Source organism: Pongo abelii, chromosome 3 (genome assembly GCF_028885655.2).
Source record: "Pongo abelii isolate AG06213 chromosome 3, NHGRI_mPonAbe1-v2.0_pri, whole genome shotgun sequence".
Classification (NCBI taxonomy): Eukaryota; Metazoa; Chordata; class Mammalia; order Primates; family Hominidae; genus Pongo; species Pongo abelii.
Window position 1 is genome coordinate 210,479,808 of NC_071988.2, and position 20,880 is coordinate 210,500,687.

The 20,880-nt window shown below is 43.2% G+C and overlaps 1 protein-coding gene across 3 annotated transcripts; it reads right to left on the reverse strand.

Annotated features, from left to right (window-relative positions):
* Positions 1–1,825: 1,825 nt before the first annotated feature.
* On the reverse strand, positions 1,826–19,303 carry TRIML2 (tripartite motif family like 2). 3 transcript variants are annotated; one of them, XM_054554866.2, is made up of 9 exons: positions 18,933–19,303; positions 15,312–15,377; positions 14,789–15,196; positions 14,450–14,545; positions 11,315–11,509; positions 9,268–9,408; positions 7,527–7,549; positions 7,264–7,364; positions 1,826–2,497 (listed from the first exon to the last, which is right to left on the reverse strand). In XM_054554866.2, the coding sequence occupies exons 3-9, from the start codon at positions 14,975–14,977 to the stop codon at positions 1,926–1,928; spliced, it is 1,317 nt and encodes a 438-aa protein (XP_054410841.1). In that variant the 5' UTR covers positions 14,978–15,196; positions 15,312–15,377; positions 18,933–19,303; the 3' UTR covers positions 1,826–1,925. The 3 variants fall into 3 exon arrangements, with proteins under 3 accessions (XP_054410841.1, XP_024101477.2, XP_024101478.2); XM_024245709.3 differs by lacking the exon at positions 15,312–15,377; XM_024245710.3 differs by lacking the exon at positions 15,312–15,377 and having other exon boundaries at positions 14,789–15,199.
* Between the last annotated feature and the right edge of the window lie 1,577 nt (positions 19,304–20,880).

The window sequence follows — 20,880 nt, forward strand, 5'->3', positions numbered from 1 at the left end:
TCAGCATCAAGACGTATTGTGACTTTTCCAAGTGTCTATCTTTACCAGAATATACTTATTCACAACTTTTTTTTTTTTTTGAGACGGAGTCTCGCTCTGTCGTCCAGGCTGGAGTGCAGTGGTGTGATCTCGGCTCACTGCAAGCTCTGCCTCCCGGGTTCACGCCATTCTCCTGCCTCAGCCTCCCCAGTAGCTGGGACTACAGGCCACCACACCTGGCTAATTTTTTGTATTTTTACTAGAGATGGGGTTTCACTGTGTTAGCCAGGATGGTCTCGACCTCCTGACCTCGTGATCCGCCTGCCTCGGCCTCCCAAAGTGCAGGGATTACAGGCGTGAGCCACCGCGCCCAGCCTTATTCACATCTTTTAAAAGCACATTTCGAGAATTCGAAATGGTCAAAAATGTCTCCCCAAAAGGCAGATAAGTAAGATCCTACATCTTCCTTGACTCCCACGAGTCAACAGTGGCAATTTTCTGACATTTGCCTTTCGTTCCTTCCTCCTCTGCCTGTCCTAAAGAACTTGGCCTCCACGAGCCAGAGCCCACCTACAGAGGGCCATGTACATGATATGCTGCTTCTATTTTCTGTGGGAACTGACTTGCATTTTGAGAACATTTGAGTAAAACTGGACCACCGTTCCACCTAGTCATGCTCATTACAATAGATCCCTGTGCAACACGAGTCAAGGCAGAGCTTGCTTTTTGATCTGATGATGGTCTAGATTTAATTCCTTCTCCTTGTTACTAGATATGTAACAGCAATGTCACTTTAGAAAAAACAAATCAGCTCTCTGAGCATCAGTTTCCACATATGAGTAATAAGATTAATGCACACTCATAGGTTGTTAAAAACATTAAAGGAGATAAAGTATGATAGAACTTAAACATAAAAGTCCCTATGTAGATACTTATTTTCTCAGCATTATACAATCATCCCTGAGCAAGGATGTAAGAGAAGGCATTTGCCAGTAGACCACCAAACAGAGAAAGAAGAGGGTGAACACCAGGCATCATTGGTATTACTTACCTCATTGAAACCATTACCTATTGGGCTTCTTCTAATAAATCAAATTGTTCCTATCAGAAAGAGAGGTAGGCCGGGCGTGGTGGCTCACACCTGTAATTCCAGCACTTTGGGAGGCTGAGGCTGCTGGATCTCTTGAGGTCAGGAGATCGAGACCATCCTGGCCAACATGGTGAAACCCCGCCTCTACTAAAAATACAAAAATTAGCTGGGCGTGGTGGTGGGCACCTGTAATCCCAGCTACTCGGGAGGGTGAGGCAGGAGAACTGCTTGAACCCGGGGAGGTTGTGGTGAGCCGAGATCAAGCCACTGCACTCCAGCCTGGGTGACAAGAGCGAAATTCCATCTCAAAAAAAAGAAAAAGAAAAGAAAATTTAAAAATATTCACATTTTCCACAACTCCTCCTTCTTATCCACATAAAATATCTATATAAATTATTATTCTCTATTTGGAATAAAATATTTTAGGAAGTCCTGATACTCACTGTCAGTAATGGGATGTCTCTGTTCTGCACGGTGGCAAGCTCACATCTAAAATCCTGCCTTCATTCCTGATTATACCTGATTCTGCAAATGTTTTCAGAAATATATCGAGTTCCTAACCTAGTTCTAAGGACCCCAGACTATATTTCTTCTCTAATTCCCCAACCTTACGATGCATATGCATTTTTTCTCATTAGCATAGCATCTCCCCGTTATTATCATTCATGATTCAGGTTAAGTGAAACCTCTTCCACTACACACAGGTGATGACAGCTACACAAATGCAAAGGCTCTGGATATTAAATCAGGCTCCAATTCCTGGAACACTTTTTATTGGGTTAGTTTACACAAATTCTTTCAGTCTTGTTCTTCAACTTTCTAGTGACTCGTGGTCTTGGATTTCGCACACAGAAGATTAAGGGCTAACAGTAGCATCGCAAGAAGGACCACGTTGTGGGGAGATGGTGAGGGAGTCTGGACTTGTGTCTCCATTTGGGATACAGAGGGAAAACACAGGCCTGAGAGCTCCTTGGAAAGCGCAATGGGAGAAATTGTAAATGAGGGACGTCTCGGTCACATTGTAGAATGATATCTGCCCATGGTCACAGTCAAGGAAAACCCCAACTGTGTCCAAATTCTTTTCCAGGAAGAGCCTTTTCAGAGGGGGGAAGACCCAGAGGGTACACTCGGTCCCCATCACTGACCCCGTGAGCAAGACTTTCTCTCCGGAAGCTATGGCCGTGCTGCCCCTTGTGTCTGCAGAGCTGTGGTATATGCCCACTTGCCACCTGGTTGCCTTTTCCACGTCCACCTCCCAGTAGTGCCTCCCTGAGGTGAAGCTCTCCGCAGCCAGCACCATGGCACTGAAGTCCAATCGTTCTGGGTTGCCAGCCCCATCTTGCTGCCCATGTCTCAATCTCATAGTTCTCAGGTCCTCAGATAGTGCCAGGCAAGGATGAGCTGTTTCAGGATCCAACGTTAAATGTCCTACCAGGAGAGAAAACCCTCGTTAACCTAGGAGTTCACCACTGCCAATGCCAGAGACATGATTTCTAACATGCCTGGGTTTCCCACTGAGTGGGCACAAGTCCCAGGCCCAGATACGGGAGAGGTAATTTGGGAGGGTCCAGGAAAAGGAACCGCTAAACTTCAATATGGACCTCATGGAGGAAAAAGTCCATAAGATATGGAGAGGGACACAGTCTACCTGAGCAGGAAGAATAAAACAAAGACGAATGAGCTAAGGAAGGTTTAAAACACCTTCACCCAACGTGGTGCTGTGGCCCACGAGGTCAGGAGTTCAAGACCAACCTGGCCAAGATGGTGAAACCCCGTCTCTACTAAAAAATACAAAAATTAGCCGGGCGTGGTGGTGGGCGCCTGTAATTCCAGCTACTCGGGAGGCTGAGGCAGAAAATTGCTCGAACCCAGGAGACGGAGATTGCAGTGAGCCGAGATCGCACCACTGCACTCCAGCCTGGGCGACAGAGCAAGACTCCATCTCAAAACAAACAAACACACAAACAAACAAAAAACACCTTCACCCCAGAGGCTGTCAAACTGTCCTGGTGCCAAGTTCCACCCAGATATCACTTGGGGCCCAACCCTGGTCTTCTACAGATCTCCAAGCCTGGAGCGGCTGGAGGAGTTGGCTAGCAGCAACTCATTCATGGCCCTCCCAATGCCGTACTCTACACATCTTAAATATCCCCACAGGGTGACATAGAGGCCTGGAAATTGCTGACAACAGGCCCTGGACATCAGGCAGTACATCAGAGAATTTATCAGCAGAGGATAGAATACCTGTGAGGACCCTCCAGAAACTCACGCTGAGAATACGCAGGTTCAATGAATTCCTCACACCTGCATGAATACGCCTTCTTCCTATCTCTGACTGTTCCTCTCATCTCTTTCTGCCCGAACTCTAACTATTGTGATCTTTCAGGGCTTGGTCCTGGGACTTCTTCTTTCAAGTAGTATATTCTCCTTCACTGCCCCCAGGTAACTGTGCATAGCTTCAGTTTTAAACATCTCTGTATTTGTGACTCACTCCATAAACAGCTAAATACCAGTTGGAAAAAACACTGGAATTTCAAACATAATACACCCAAAATGGAACTTCAACGCCATCCTTCTGCAGTCTCTACTTCTCAGTTCACAGCTCCCTTATTGCTTCAGTTGGCTAAGTCATAAACCTGGAAGGCCTTTATTTCCTACTTTCTGTAACGTGGAATCCAGCTTAATTTCTATTATTTGACTGAAGTAAATTTAATTAACTTAAATCTCTGAATTTGAAGCCCAAATCACATTATTAGGGTGGTCTCAACAGCTACAGGTCTTGAATTTTTAAAAAATTGTCTGAGACTCTCAGTATTTCCAGGAGACTGGCAGAAACAAATGCAAATTATCTCTGGAAAAATGCACAGCTGTGGCTGGGCACAGTGGCTCACGCTTGTAATCCCAGCACTTTAGGAGGCCAAGGCGGACAGATCACTTGAGGCCAGGACTTTGAGACCAGCCTGGTGAAAACCCATCTCTATTAAAATTACAAAAATTAGCCAGGCCTGGTGGCAGCCTGTAATCCCAGCTACTCAGGAAGGTGAGGCAGGAGCATCGCTTGCATCTGGGAGGCAGAGGTTGCAGTGAGCCGAGATCATGCCACTGCACTCCAGCCTGAGCAACAGAGCGAGGCTCATCTCAAAAACAAAAACAAAAAAGGTTGAAGAAGAAAAAACAGGAACATCTCAAGAGAAAAAGAACTTGATAAATTCAACATTGATTCATAAAAATTCTTAATAAACCAGAAATAAAGGGGGACATCCTCAATTTGATGAAAGGCAGCCATAAAAAAAAACTATAGCTAGGGCCAGGTGCAGTGGCTCACACCTTTAATCCCAGCACTTTGGGAGCCCGAGGCAGGCAGATCACGAGGTTGGGAGTTCGAGACTAGCCTAACCAACACAGTGAAACCCCGTATCTACTAAAAATACAAAAATTAGCTGAGTGTGGTGGCACTCAGTAGCCCCAGCTACTCGGGAGGTTGAGGCAGGAGAATCGTTTGAATCTGGGAGGAAGAGGTTGCAGTGAGCTGAGACTTCGTCATCGCACTCCAGCCTGGGTGACAGAGCCAGACACCATCTCAAAAAAAACAAAAAAACAAAAACAAAAACAAAAAACACAAACAACAACAAAAAGCCCTATAGCTGTATCAGAATTTAGAGTGAAAAGACTCAATGTTTTCTTTCTTCCTAAGATCGAGAATAAGCAAGTGTCCACTCTCACCACTTCTATTCAACACACTGCAGGTCTGAGCCAGTATAATAAGGCAAGAAAAATGCAGAAAAGGCTTACAGACTGGAAAGGCAGAAATAAAGCTATCTATACTCATATACTGCATGACTTTGTAGAAAATCCCGAAGGATCTATTTATAGAAATCCACTGTCTAATGAGTGAGTTTTGCATAGTTATAGGGTACAAATGTCAATATATATAAAACAATTCCATTTCTATATACTTGTAATGAACTAGAAATGAGTGAAATGTCAATTAGAAATTGATATTTTAAAATACCGTTTACAGTGGCAGTAAAAAACATAAAATACTTAGGGATACATCTCCAAATACATATAACATTTTATGCTGAAAGTGACAAAACAATGATAAGAGAAATCGAAGACCTAAACAAATGGAGATATTTTGTATTCCTGGACTGAAAGCACTAAATATTGTCAAGATGTCAATTCTCCCCAAATTGATCTACGGATTCAATGTAATATCAATAAAAATCCCAGCGGTCCATTTTGAAGAAGCCAACAAGCTGATTTCAAAATTTATGTGGAAAAGCAAACAACCGACAGTAGCCAAAACTATTCTGAAAAAGAATAAATTTGGAGAATGCACAGTACCTGCTTTCAGGACTTCCTACAGAGTTATCAATCAAGCCAATGTGCTATTGGCAAAGGGTTAGAGTCAACCATCAATAGACCTATTAGAGTCACAAATAGACCTGATCACATATACCAGTTGATTTCCAACAAAGGGGCCAAGTAAATTGAATGGATGAGGGTGGTGTTTTTAACAAATGAAACTGGAACAAATGGATACACATGAGTCAAAAAATAAAAATAAAAGGCGGGAGGAGGAGAGGGTTTGCACCATTCTGTGAACTGCATAGATGTTAACTCTAAGTGGCTCATAGGCCGCGATGTAAAACCTAAAACCATAAAACTTCTAGAAGGAAATCTTTGTTGGCTTTGGCAAAATTTCTTAAATAAGACACAAAAAGCAGAAGTCATAAAAGAAAAAACTTGATAAATTGAACTTCATCAAAATGCAAAACCTCTACACTTCAAAAGACAGTATTAGGAAAATGAGAATATAAACCATGCTGGGAGGAAATATTTGCCAAACTTATCTGATAAATGAATGCTAAACAGAATATATAAAGAAATTACAAAACTCAAGAAACATACAACCCAATTTAGAAAAGGGGTTTGTACATGTATTTCACCAAAGTTGAGATAGAGGGAAAATAAACATATGAAAATATGCTCAACATCATTAGTCATTCTGGAAATGCAAATTAAAACGAGATACCACTACCCATCTGTCGGGTCAGATGTAGTAAAACAAACTGACAATACCAAACTCTGGTGAGAATATAGAGTAACTGAATCTTTCGCACGTTATTGGTGGCAAGGCAAAATGACACAGGCAGTTTTGGAAAACAAGTTTGGCAATCCCACCCTTAGATAGTCAATCAAGAACTATGAAGCTGTGCCCACACAAAAATCTGCTGCTAATATTTACAGCACAGAGCTGGAAACAACCCATGTCCATAGAATTGCGAAAGGATAAGTAAATTATGGTATATTTATACAATGGAATATTATCAACAATAAAAAGGAAGAAACTACTGATACATGAAGCAGCCTGGACTTCCATATGTCAACTGCAGTATGCTGTCAGCCTCGAAAGGCCACGCATTGTAGGATTCCATCGATAGGACACTCTGGGAAAGGCAAAGCTATAAGGACAGGAGATATAAACCCTTTGTTATACATGCTGAATTTCTCCCCCAGAAGTTTTAAATTTTTAAGCAGTGGAATCTGCCTGCAATCATGTTTCATGGTTGGGAAACTGGTAAAGAATCTGCAGCCAGGCGTGGTGGCTCATGCCTGTAATCCCAGCACTTTGGGAGCCCAAGGCATGCGGATCACCTGAGATCAGGAGTTTAAGACCAGCCTGACCAACATGGTAAGACCTCGTCTCATACAGTTATTTTTGTGATCCTTACCTAATATGTATAAAATATTAAGCTCTCCAGTCTCCTAAAATTTTTATTTATTTATTTATTTATTTATTTTAAGACAGAGTCTTGTTCTGTTGCCCAGGCTGGAGTGCAGTGGTGTGATCTCAGCTCACTACAACCTCTGCCTCCCGGGTTCAAACAATTCTCCTGCCTCAGCCACTCGAGTAGCAGGGGCTACAGGCATGCACTACCATAACCGGCTAATTTTCGTATTTTTTGTAGAGACGGGATTTCACCATGTTGGTTAGGCTGGTCTCAAACTCCTAGCCTCAGGCAAACCGCCTGCCTTGGCCTCCCAAAGTGCTGGGATTACAGGAGTGACCCACTGTGCCAGCCTAAAATTTTTAAATTATTGGAATTTGTTTTCATTTATGGCAGGATAGTCACCTGATTCTCAAATATAGAACAGTGCCCTGTGAGCGTTCACACGTGTCAACTTACTCTGGAGTACTCTGAACATGCTGCTGAGTCCTCTTATGTGGCATAAACTCAGGTCTGTGATATGAGCGGGCTCCAGATGCTCAAGCAGCAGTGACTTGCTCCTGAAGAGAAAGGACAGCCTCAGTCATCTGCACAGACCACAGGCCCCTTGGTCTAGTGGATGGATCCCATTACATCCTACCAGCAAATGCAATCTCCTTATCCCAATCAACATCTTACTGGACTCTGATTCTCACCCAATTGTATCCAAAATGAAAACTCACCTTTCTAAAGAGTATTTTGCATTCTAAGGGAAAGAAAAGAGACCAGGTTACTACTGGGTTTTTGAGCTGTCTTTTGCAATCTGTGCCCAGGAAAATATCCTCTTACAATGAACTCAATTTCCATGTCATTTCTTCAGCCTCATCATGCTAGTTATCAGATGAACAAATTCTAACATGGAAATAGAAAAAGTCAGAAAAATGCATGAAATCATTTTGTTGTAGTCCCACGGGAAAGGTTTTCTTTCCCTCACCCCAGCCACCTTACTCGGAGCCATCATTTCTCAGTCTTCAGACGGGGGCATCTATCTGCTTTCCATGCAGGAGGTGGCCAGAGTTGAGCAGGTGAAGGGGCCACTGGCTGGGAGGGCAGTGGGAGCCAGGCAGAGCCACACCTGCCTGCATGCTCAAGAACTGAGCTGCTTCCTAAGGATTTACCTGCAGACGCTTTCCAGATGAGCGCATTCACTTGCAATTATAAGCCCAGGAGAGGGATATGGACAATCTTAAAAAGATAGTAAGGCCAGGCGCGGTGGCTCACGCCTGGAATCCCAGCACTTTGGGAGGCCAAGGTGGGCGTATAACCTGAGGTCAGGAGTTTGAGACCAGCCTGACCAACATGGTGAAACCCCGTCTCTACTAAAAATACAAAAATTAGCTGGGCATGGTGGTAGGCACCTGTAATCCCAACTACTGAGGAGGCTGAGGCAGGAGAATCGCCGGGGGAGGCGGAGGTTACAGTGAGCCGAAATTTCGCCACTGCACTCCAGCCTGGGTGATAGAGCGAGACTCTGTCTCAGAAAAAAAAAAAAAAAATGGTAATCCACTTTCCGAAAGGCAATGTATGTTACTGTACAAAATTCAAAATTCAAAATATGCAATACTTACCATAGACTGAGTAGCTTCTGTACAACAGAAATTCATTTCTCGCAGTTCTGGAGGCCGGGAATTTCGAGATCAAGGCACCGGCAGATTCAGTGTCCGGAGATGGCTCCATCCCTCCTAGGTAGCCTCCATCTCCAGCCTCACAAGCTGAAGGGGCAAGGTCTTCCTCGGCCTCTTTTATAAGATCCCTAATGCCATTCACAGGGGCTCTGCCCCTAGGCCCCACTCACTACCCAAAGGCCCCACCTCCCAAACCATCGCCTTGGGGGACAGGATTTCAACATATGTATTTTGGAGGGACACAAACATTCAGACCACAGCAGATAATCTCACCCTTGTTTCAAGATTATCACAGATGACTATATATTTATTTATTTTTTGCCAGAAAGTCTGTAAATGTTAGCAACCACACATGTATATGTGTGTATATACATACTTATTATCCAAAGATCAAACAAAAAGCAGTCTGCATCTTTCTTTTTCACTTAATCAGTGCTTGAAGATACTCTTTTAGTGTCTATAGAGCTGTTTTATTCTTTATGATTACAGAGTATTTCATTGCATGGATGTATCATAATTTGACTAATCAATGATTAACCACACTGTGTCACATCTCAACCCTAACTTACTGCTGATAATTTTAAGGTGAGAATTCATCTCATGAAGCAGCTCCACACTACCCCACGAAGCTATGACCATTCCTAAAGCTTTTGGCAGCTAAAAAATAGTCGTGTAGCCTTCTTTTGTGGTTGAAGATCATTGGATATTGTGTTCTGGCAGCAACCCCTAATGAGTACTGTCCACTTCTCATTTCTCAAATACTGGAATGAATTTTATTTTCTTTTTCCCAGCATCTTACCTTGAGCAATGCTAAGGCGCCTTCCCCACACTTTTTCTCAAGCTCCACGATGAGCTTTCGGAGGCTGCAGATCTGTTCAGAAACCCTGGCTTCACTCTCCTTCAGTTTCTTCATGTTCTCTCTCCCCACAAGGCCTAGTCTCTGCAGAAGCATCTCTTTGTTACTATTCAACAACCTCAAGTTCAGGAACAAGAGCTTGGTAACTTCTCCTATAGATTAATTCAACCATGTCTTTAAAAACCTGCTTTTCGATTGGGCGCGGTGGCTCACGCCTGTAATCTCAGCACTTTGGGTGGCCGAGGCTGGCAGATCACAAGGTCAGGTGTTCGAGACCAGCCTGGCCAACATGGTGAAACCCGGTCTCCACTAAAAGTACAAAAATTAGCCTGGCATAGTGGTGGCGGGTGCCTGTAATCCCAGCCACTCAGGAGGCTGAGGCAGGAGAATCGCTTGAACCCAGGAGGCAGAGGTTGCAGTGAGCCAAGATCGTGCCACTGCACTCCAGCCTGAGCGACAGAGCAAGCCTCCATCTCAAAAACAAAACAAACAAAACAAAAAGACAAAAATGAAAACAAAAACAAAAAAACAAACCTGCTTTTCTGCCTGCTACCCCAGGAATAGACATAATTAGGTAAGGCCATGATATTCTTCTGTTGAAGCAAGATTCCTCTCAAGAGAGTTGATTCTTTGTCCCCTATTATGTATGTTTAAGCTGACACAGATGTGTGTGCACGCAGCCCTTACTCACATTAACATGCACCTAAAACATTTCATGTTTTTTTCTGTGGCTGTTTGTTCAGAAGGTTCCCTATTTTTTCATTAACTTGAAATCAATTAAAATTAAGTTATATAGATTAACAAATAAGAAATAATGATGTTACTGATATCTGTTTTCTTTTTATCCTTGCACGTATACTCTACGTAGGTAGTCACATAAGCAACATGAGTATGTTATTTAGGGGGAAAAAACATAAACATAAGTGATAGTTTATTATATTTGATTACTAATCTGACAACTTACTTTTTTCTTGGAGAACATTCCTTATTCATGTACACAGAGCCATGACACCATCTTAACATGCTGAAGAGTATTCTTCCATGTATGTATGGAGCACATTTTGTGAGTCTTCTATTGACAAACATAGGGTGTTTCTAACCTCTTGCTATGAATAAATGTTATAATTGTAATATCTGCTACTCATCAACTGCTTAACATGAACAAAACACTATTTAATAAGCTTTAGCAGATTATTTCACTCAAATCTCACAATAATTTTATAAATTAGGGGCCATTGTTATATCCAGTTTACAGCTAAAGGAACCAAGTCAAAGGTTAAGCAGCAGGTCGTAGGCCACCCAGGAGCCAGTAAACAGCTGGCTCAGATAGGAACTCCGTTCATCCGGCTTCAAAGGTGAATTCTAGGCTGGGTGCGGTGGCTCACGGCTGTAATCCCAGCACTTTGGGAGGCTGAGGTGGGTGGATCATGAGGTCAGGAGATCGAGACCATCCTGGCTAACACAGTGAAACCCCGTCTCTACTAAATATACAAAAAATTAGCCGGGCACGGTGGCGGGCACCTGTAATCCCAGCTACTTGGGAGGCTGAGGCAGGAGAATGGCGTGAACCCGGGAGGCGGAGCTTGCAGTGAGCTGAGATTGCGCCACTGCACTCCAGCATGGAGACAGAGCCAGACTCCGTCTCAAAAAAAAAAAAAAAAAAAAAAGGTGAATTCTAAACCATGGCTCTAAACTGAAACTCAGTTTCAGTGTTGCCTTACCCAGGTGTCTTTTTCTATGTGTGTAAGTTTATTTGAAGCATAATACAGTAATATGTGTACAAATATATTTATAGCTATATTGTGCTTTATTTATGTCTTTTTGTATGCATGTCAACATAAATTCATAGAAATGGAGTTGCCAGGTAGGTATATAATTCATTTAATACATGTGTGGTTGTCACTGGCTATGTTATTTTGGAATTGACATAATGTTTAGCTCTTCTTTTTCTCATTTCTCAAATATGAGGATGTTGTTTTCAACATCTCACCTGTAGCATTTCCTGGAACATCTCCTCTAGCTCGGTGGCAAGCTTGATCACTTGATTCAGAAGGGCTGCTCTCAAGTTCAAGTCAGATACGCATTCCTGCTGTCTCTGGAGATTCTGCTCACACTCTTCATTCAACAACCGGAGTCTCATACTATACTCAGACTCAATCATCTTTTTAAAATTTTGTTCCTCTTCCTTCCTCATATAGACATGATAGACTTCAGGTTAAACATGATAGATTAACACCACACACACACACACGTTATAATAGTTATTTTTATATATATATATATATATATATATATATATATATATATTACACTGACCACAATGTATTCTTTCCATCTCTAACCCCAATGTAAAGACAAGGAAGGCTGGGCACAGTGGCTTACACCTGTAATCCCAGCACTTTGGGAGGCCAAAGTGGGCGGATCACGAGGTCAGGAGATCGACACCATACTGGCCAACATGGTGAAACCCTGTCTCTACTAAAAATACAAAAATTAGCTAGGCATGGTGGCACATGCCTGTAATCCCAGCTACTCGGGAGGCTGAGGCAGGAGAATCGCTTGAACCCGGGAGGCAGAGGTTGCAGTGAGCCGAGATTGCGCCACTGCACTCCAGCCTGGCAACAGAGCTAGACTCTGTCTCAAAAAAAAAAAAAAAAAAAGTCAAGGAAATATAAAGTACAGAAGAAAAGGAATAAACCCAAAGGAGAAATGGAATTTGAGTCAACATCAGCCAAGACATCAACACAATTTCAGAACATAAAATGGAGACGAAGAAATGTTCATCAATAAGGAAAAACTAAGGAAGCTACAGCCTCTGTCAACACAGAGGAGGAGACCAGGACATTTGAAAAGGGCCAGTGGGATTTGGTGATGCTTGGGTAAGAGTTGTGGGAAAAAAAGGAGTCATGGATGAAAAACACCGAAAATTTTAGACTAAGCAACTGGAAGAATGGAATTACTAAAATATATAGAGAGAATCTATGGAATGGCTGGATTCCAGAAGTGAGGAGTGTGCGTTAGTTCGGGATGTGATGAATTTGATTAGTCAATTAGACATCCAAGTAAAGATGGTAAGTAGGAAATTGGACATGAAGTCTACCACCTTTTGGAAGTCTGAGCTAGGGATATATATTTGGGAGTAGTCATCTTAGAGATGCTTAAATAGCATCTCTATTAAGCTATTTAAGATTCAATGAAATTGAATCCGGGCTCACGTCTGTAATCCCAGCACTTTGGGAGGCTGAGGCAGGTGGATCATGAGGTCAGCAGTTTGAGACCAGCCTGACCAACGTGGTGAAACCCTGTCTCTACTAAAAATACAAAAATTAGCCAGGCATGATGACGGGCACCTGTAATGTCAGCTACCTGGGAGACTAAGGCAGGAGAATCGCTTGAACCCGGGAGGCGGAGGTTGCAGTGAGCCGAGATCGCATCACTGAACTCTAGCCCGAGCAAAAAGAGCGAAGCTCCGTCTCAAAAATCAAGATTTATCAAGAACCTGACCACTTCTCACCACCTCTCTACCTGTCCCCCAGCTCACCTTCATCTCTCTCTAATTATTGCAAGTCCCTTTGCACATCTCTCCACCTCTGCTTTTACTATCTTAATGTCTATTTTCGTTTGGCAGCTAGCATGTTTCTATGAAAATGGAAGTTAAATCTTGTCAATCTTCTGTTCGAAATCTTCCAGTGGTTTTGAACCTTGTATTTCATTGAAGGCTAGCCACCCTAAATGACTGACCGCCTTCTTCTGATCTCATCACCTACAGCCCCCATTTCCTTACACAGCTCCAGCCAGACACATGGCAGCCTCCAGGCCTTTCCTCTGCCTAGAATATTCCCCCCCAAGAAAACTGCATGGCCCAATCCCTCACCTCCTTCAGTGCCACCTTCTGAATAACAAGGTTCTGATCACTTTATTTAAAAGCTCACTCCATTGCTTTCTTTCTCACTTAAAAAAAATTTTTTTAAACACTTCCCATGTAACATACTATACATTAAACTTATTTTGTTTATATCCACTAGAATGCAAATTCCACAAAAGCAGAACTGTTTTTTTTGTTTTCCATTGACGAGCCCCTAGCACCTTGCATAGTCCCGGGCAAACAGTGGGATCTCAGTATTTGCTGAACACGTGGTGCTTGGAACTGAAAAAAAAGGGGAATCAGCTGAAAAATTCTTACCTAGCCAGGCAATCCTCCTCCACTATCTTCCCTAACTAGGCATTTATTTCCTTTAAAAATTGAGGGAGAGAAAAGATCCAGAATCAGGGATACCTTGCACAGAATAGGATTAAGTATGAAGATACAGGCTGAAATTAGAAATGAAATATGCCTAACAGGTGGTGAACCCTCAAATCTGAATAGCAATTCTCAAATTGCTCTTTAAAGGGTTTCAGAATTTATGTGGCAACCAGAAGTACAAGAGATGCTCATTCTCCTATGTCATTGTTATAAACGGTGTCGTTAATCTTTTTGATCATTGCAAATAGCATTGCAAATGCCATTTTACTCACCATATTATTTGTATTTCTCTTACCATGAACAAAGTTCAAATTCTTTCAATGTATTTAAAATATATTTACACTTTCTTTTCTGCAAACTCTTATTCGATCGTTTTTTAAAATTAAATTTCTAGTCTTTTCATTACTTTTTTTATTTTTATTTTTTTTGAGATGGAGTCTTGCTCTGTGGCCTAGGCTGGAGTCCAGTAGTGTGATCTCGGCTCACTGCAACCTCTGCCTCCCAGTTCAAGCGATTCTTCTGCCTCAGCCTCCCGAGTAGCTGGATTACAGGCTTATGCAACCACACCCAGCTAATTTTTGTATTTTTAGTAGAGATGGGATTTCACCATGTTGGCCAGGCTGGTCTCAAACTCCTGACCTCAAGTGATCCGCCCTCCTCAGCTTCCCAAAGTGCTGGGATTACAGGGGTGAGCCACCACGCCCAGCTTCTTACTGACTTTAAAGAGCTTTTTATACATTAAGATATTAGCACTTTTCCTTCCTATAGATTTCACATTTTTCCTGCTTTGTGATTTGTCTTTTGACTTTGTTTATGATACACTATTTTCTAACAACATTACTGGTAATTTTCCCCCAAGAATCAAGATAAGCACTCACTGACCTGAATCATCGCCATTCTTTCTCGCTCATCAGTCAATATGCTTTTAGCTGCTTCAAGTTTCTCCCTCGATGTGTTCAATATTTCCTGGAATAACTTCTATAGAGAAAGCACAGAATTCCAGGTGAGATCATTGATTTAGAACAGTTGGATTCCTAACCTTAAACAGCCAACAACTCTGAGTATATATTTTCTTAGCCTTTAGGTTGAAGGTTCAACGAACTTATCTAATATTCTGTAATAAACATCAACTAAGGTAATGGTTTTGGAAGACCAGAATGTCTGTCCATTTCATCCATATAGGAGTTGGCTAGAGTGTTTTGGGATTTGCGTGAATCTTACCCTGTAATTCTCAGCCGCCTCTTGTATCCCACACACCATGTGATGTTTGTGCTCCTGGGACTGGAAGCATTTGCTGCAGAGTGTGATTTGGTCAACATCACAGAACAGCCGTGTTGGTTCCAGGTGTGTTTCACAATAAGCATCTTCTGTGATGTTGTGCTGTAACTGAGGGCTGAGCCTTTTGGACATCCTGGTAGGGGTCCCTAGTTGAAGACTGGACTGTTTGCTTCTACTGAGGTATTTCCCTGCACTGTGAATGAGAAAAAATGGTGGCTTCCTTTGTTTTCTGGAGCAGGCACACACACTTGGCAACTTCAGGGTCCACGAAGATCCAAGGAAATAAGTCCACGCAGACAGAGCGGGTCGGAGCTCTGGACTCCTCAAATCCAACAAACTTCTGGCAGCTGCCTGCTTGGGGAAAAGACAGAGTTAGGCCAGTGTTCTAAGACCAGCGGGTCTCCCTCAGGTCTTCTGACAATCTTGGGCAATAGGCTGAAAATTAATTACAAGGAACAGTACTCACCTATGAGTCATTCGGGGAAAACGGTGCTCAAAAGGCATCGCGCTAATTACTGAAGGAGCTTCAGGACTAGAGTGAGGTAACAGTACGAAAGAAGTTCATTGATAGAATTACAGAAAAAAAACCACAACTATCTGAAAAAGTTATTAAAATACTTTCCCTTTGAGAGACAGGGTCTTGCTCTGTCGCCCAGTCTAGAGTACAGTGGCGTGACCACGGCTCACTGCAGCCTCCGGAACTCCCACGCTCCAGCGATCCTCCCACCTCAGCTTCCGGAGTAGCTGGGACTACAGGCTCGAGCCACCACAGGCGGCTCAAAACACAGTGCAACAGAAGGAATGGGGAAGCAAATAAGGGAAAACAGCTCCTCTTTTTTTTTTGAGACGGAGTCTGGCTCTGTCACCCAGGCTGGAGTGCGGTGGCGCCATCTCGGCTCCCTGCAAGCTCCGCCTCCCGGGTTCCCGCCATTCTCCTGCCTCAGCCTCCCGAGTAGCTGGGACTACAGGCGCCGCCACCACGCCCGGGTAATTTTTTGTATTTTTTTAGTAGAGACGGGGTTTCACCGTGTTAGCCAGGATGGTCTCGATCTCCTGACCTCGTGATTCGCCCTCCCCGGCCTCCCAAAGTGCTGGGATTACAGGCGTGAGCCACCGCGCCCGGCCGAAAACGGCTCTTCTAAGAAGCCATCAATTAAAGAGATTTGCAAAACAGTGAAGCCAAAGCCACTGTTCTCAATAATTGTTTCCGAAATAAAATTGCAGGAGTGACGTGACGCGAAGTCCGCAGTCTGGCCGTGAGCGCCCTCGCTCCTTCCTCTTTGACTCCATCTTCGCGGTGGCGGCAGCCGGAACCGCCGTTCAGTCACCAACATGCGGTTCTTGGTCCGCGCCCTGGAGCTACACGCCCTCCAGGTGACCGGCCAGGAGACGGTCTCCCAGGTCGCGGCTCAGGGGGCGCCACTGGAGGGCCTCGCCCCGGAAGATCTATCGTGCTCCTGGCAGGCGCGCCCCTGCAGGGCGAGGCCACCCTGGACCAGGGCGAGGCCACCCTGGACCAGGGCGAGGCCACCCTGGACCAGGGCGAGGCCACCCTGGACCAGGGCGAGGCCACCCTGGACCAGGGCGAGGCCACCCTGGACCAGGGCGAAGTGGGAGGCCAAGTCCGTGGTTCCCCGGCCCGCGCTGGGAAAGTGACAGGTCAGACTCTTACTAAGGTGGCCAAGCGAGAAGACAGGCCGGGCTGAGCCGCGGATGCAGTACCACAGGCGCTTTGTCAACGTTGTGCCCATCTTTGGCAAGAAGAAGGGCCCCAATGCCCTTCTTAAGTCCTTTGTAATTCTGGCTTTCTCTATTAAAAAAGCCACTTAGCTCGAAATTTTTTTTTTCAGGAAAATGTTTTTGTTTTTATTATTTTATTAACTTATTTATTTTTGAGACAGAATCTCAGTCTGTCGCCCAGGCTGGAGTGCAGTGGCACGATCTCGGCTCACTGCAACCTCCACCTCCCGGGTTCAACCGATTCTCCTGCCTCAGCCTCCCGAGTAGCTGGGACTACAGGTCCGTGAAACCACACCCAGCTAATTTTTTGTATTTTTAGTAGAGACGGGGTTTCACCGTGTTGGCCACACTGATCTCGAACTCCTGACCTCAGGTCATCCGCCTGCCTCAGCCTCACAAAGTGCTGGGATTACAGGTGTGACCCACCGTGCCTGGCTTGTTTTTATTATTTTAAATGAATAATTATAAAATGCAGTTTTAAATTTCTAATACAGTAAACATAGATATTAACTCTCATAAAAGCTTATTGGGATCTTCGTCAATAATGAGTGCAAAGGAGTACTGATTCCAAAAAGTCGAGAATCTTGGCCTGAAAAGGCATATTCCCCACAAATAGGGCTGTGAATGAATGCATCCATAATTTTGATATGTTTTGTCAGTTTCCCAAGCACAAAAGTTGTACAATTTTGCACTCCAAGCAACAAATTAAAAAGATGTTAAACTTTTGGATCATTGCCCACTGGCTGGGTGAGAAATAGTATATTCATATATTTTCAACTTCCATCTGTTCTATTATTAATATGTCTAAGCCTTTTATTTTCATATGCTAAAAAACCATTTTCATTTCTTTTGCTGCGAACTCTATGTTCAAGCCTCTCTCTCAGTTTATTCCATCAGGTTTGGCCTTTTTGGAGGGAGGGGTCAATTTTAAGAGAGAGTTATAGATCCAAGTTCCTGTAAGTTGTATGAGTTGCAAATACTTTCTCCCTCCTTCCTTGTCTTTGATGCTCTCATCCTTTCTTTTGCTTAGGTCTTTGAAATCCCTGCTGGTTTCCCGTGTCTTAGGTCCCTGAACATGTCCGAGATGACTCCACTGAGTCACCAAAACAAAGAAATTCACCAACTCAAATTTTTCCTTGAGCTCTCAGCAGCAGTTAACATAGCTGACCACGCCCTTCTTCCTAGAATGTTTTCTTTTCTCATCTGTCTGCAGCTGACATTCCTCTAACTTGACTGGTCTTGTTCTCCGTGGCTTTTTCTGGTCCCACATCCTCTGAACCTCTCAATCTTGGGGTGCTTCAAGGTTGAGTTCTGGTCTCCCAGTCCTGGTCTCTCCCTAGGTAATCTTAATAGTTTTTGAAGATTTAAGTTCCACTCTCCGATTTCAATCTCCTGCCCAATTCCCAACATTTTTGCAATAGAATGTCTAAGGAGCACCCAAAATTAACATATCTAAAGCCACTCAGGATCTCAACCCAATGGCTCTCTTCCCCCAAACTCATTCCTTTAGAGCCACAGTTTAAGCCTTCCTTTCACCAACTCAACTATTGTTTTCCAAATTTATATTCTGTCCTACCCTCCTCGCCCATCTCCAACTCCTCTCTGCTCAACCACCAGAATACTGTTTCAAAACCAAAACCAAGTGAGCAGGTTTCTGGTCACTTTCTATGGCATTTAGAGTAAGATCCAAGTGGGTAACCCAGCCCTGTAGAATCTGGCCTCCTGCCTTCTTCTGATCTCACTATAGCTTTCCCCCATCACTGCCAATTCTAGTTGCCTCTAATTCATCACAGCCCTTCCCCCTTCCATGGCCAACAAAGCTCTTCTCTCATCTTTTTGCAATTCTGGCTGCCTCTTCTCTGCAGTTCTCAGCTCAGATGTCTTCCCAAGAGAGACCTTTCCATCGCTACTCAATTTGAAATACCTTCCCACTACTCATCTCCTTATTTTATTTTCTTTGTAGCGAAATGATTTTATCTTTCTATGAACAAGTTTACTTGTGGGTCACTCTCCATCCATAAGAAACTAAGTCCTTGAGATGCCCTGTGTCTACATCTGACATACTCGATGCACAATAAATATTTTAAAATATATTTTATGTCAAACCAGTAAAAATTGAAGGCGTAATGAGAGAGGGAGACTGAATATTTTTACAGAAACAGCAAAGGAAAATTGACGATTTAAGTCCCCAGCATGTTGTCTACCCTTATTTTGTTTTTCCTAATTTTTTTTCTTCAGGCTTTTTCCTGATAACACACAGATACACACACACACGCACACATAGATTCTAAGATCAAGTTTAGAAACAATTATTAAGAAAATGATCTAGAGAGAAAATCTCACTTACTTTCTTTGTAGCAATCCTGGGTATTTCCTTTTTTTTTTTTTTTTTTTTTTTTGAGACAGGGTCTTGCTCTGTCACCCAGGCTGGAATGCAGTGGTGCGATCTCGGCTCACTACAGCCTCGAGCTCCCAGGCTCAAGTGATTCTCCCACCTTAACCTCCTGAGTAGCTGGGATTACAGGCGCTGCACGACCACACCCGGCTAATTTTTGTATTTTTTGTAGAAACAGGGTTTCAGTATGTTTCCCAGGCTGGTCTTGAACTCCTGGGCTCAAGCAATCTGCCTGCCTCAGCCTCCCAAAGTGCTGGGATTACAGGAATGAGTCACCACGCCGAACCAAGGTATTTCCTTTAGGGAAAAAGCTGGACCAGTGGAGACCGAAGAGATTTTATCTGTTCAGTTCCTCCCTCAGCCCCGCCCTCACACCATCAGGAAGGCATCTGTGAAGTTTCTTATCATAGTCACACAATTAATCTCATTAGAACCACCTGAGTTTATTAAAACGCAAGCCTCTTCACAGGGTCTCTGATTCCAGAAATCTAGGGTGGGGTCTGTAATTTACATTTTTAATGGGCTCCCAGAAAATGCTTAATAGCCCTGACCTTGGCTGGATAAATATCTTGTTTTATCTCCAATGCCATGTACAGTGCCTAACACTTCTAGCTCCTTAAGGTTTGGGGTTTTCTTTCTTAATGAATCTAGTGTATATTGACAATTTCACAGGAAAGAAGCCTTCAAGCTAACACTCAAGACTGTGTTTGTTCCTTAGTAGAAAATAATGCCTGACTTGTTAGTTTCTAGAACATTTGCTGGAAGAAGTGTTCATTCCATTATCTGTGGAAAGAAAAACCAAGAGTAGGGATAACTGCCTAAGGAATCTGTCACAGATGGGAGGTCAGGGAACAATCCCAGATAATTCATATTTGATATTTGGCTTCAGTGAGGAGGAACTCTTCACAGCTTTCTAAGTTTTATAGTTTTGTCCCCGAGGGTTTTTATTGCATCAGTCAATCAATCCCCTGCTAATCAAACCAGTGAGTTTTTTTCTTTATACTGCTGACAGGATAATGAGAATTCTTCTCCTTGGCTTATCTGATCTTTCAGAACCTGGTTCTACCTTATGGAATCTCAATACACCATTTCTCTTTTTCTTTTTTCTTTTTTTTTTTTTTTTTAGACGAGAGTCTCACTCTGTTGCCTAGGCTGGAGTGCAGTGGAGCGATCTCGGCTCACTGCAGCCTCCGCCTCCCAGGTTCAAGCAATTTTCCCACCTCGGCCTCCCGAGTAGCTGGGATTATAGGCGCCCACCACACCCAGCTAATTTTTGTATTTTTAGTGGAGATGGGGTTTCACCATGTCGGCCAGGCTGGTCTCAAACTCCTGACCTCAGGTGACCCACCCTCCTTGGCCTCCAAAAGTTCTGGCCACCGCGCCCAGCCATACACCCTTTCTCTTATCTCAGATGATTACATACACCCACTCTCTTTTCCAAAACCCAATTCCCCAGCTTTCTTCAAATAGACCACATTTATTCCTGTGCGCCCCTCCCCTCCTCAGCCATCCATCGTCCTTTACTTCTCTTATTTTTCTAATCCAATCTTCCTTTCTCTTCTAAGCCTGGGTACAGCCAACGTCTGTGAAGATACTCACATATACTTGTCAGATACTCTGTCATTTATTCTCACCATCCCTTGAGCTTTCATAACTCTTGAGCTTACTCATTTTGACAAGAAAACTTTGTAATCTTTGAATCAAATGGAAAATAAACATCAAGCATATTGTCAGGATTTGAAGTCCCTTAAAGCCTGTTTTAGAGTATTAAATACTTATTAAATACTTAAATAAATATTTATTAAAGCCTGTCTTACTATTAAATATTTATTAATAATTAAATTATTAATTCTAGAAAAGTCAATATTTTAAGATAATTCTAAAAACATTACAAAAAAGT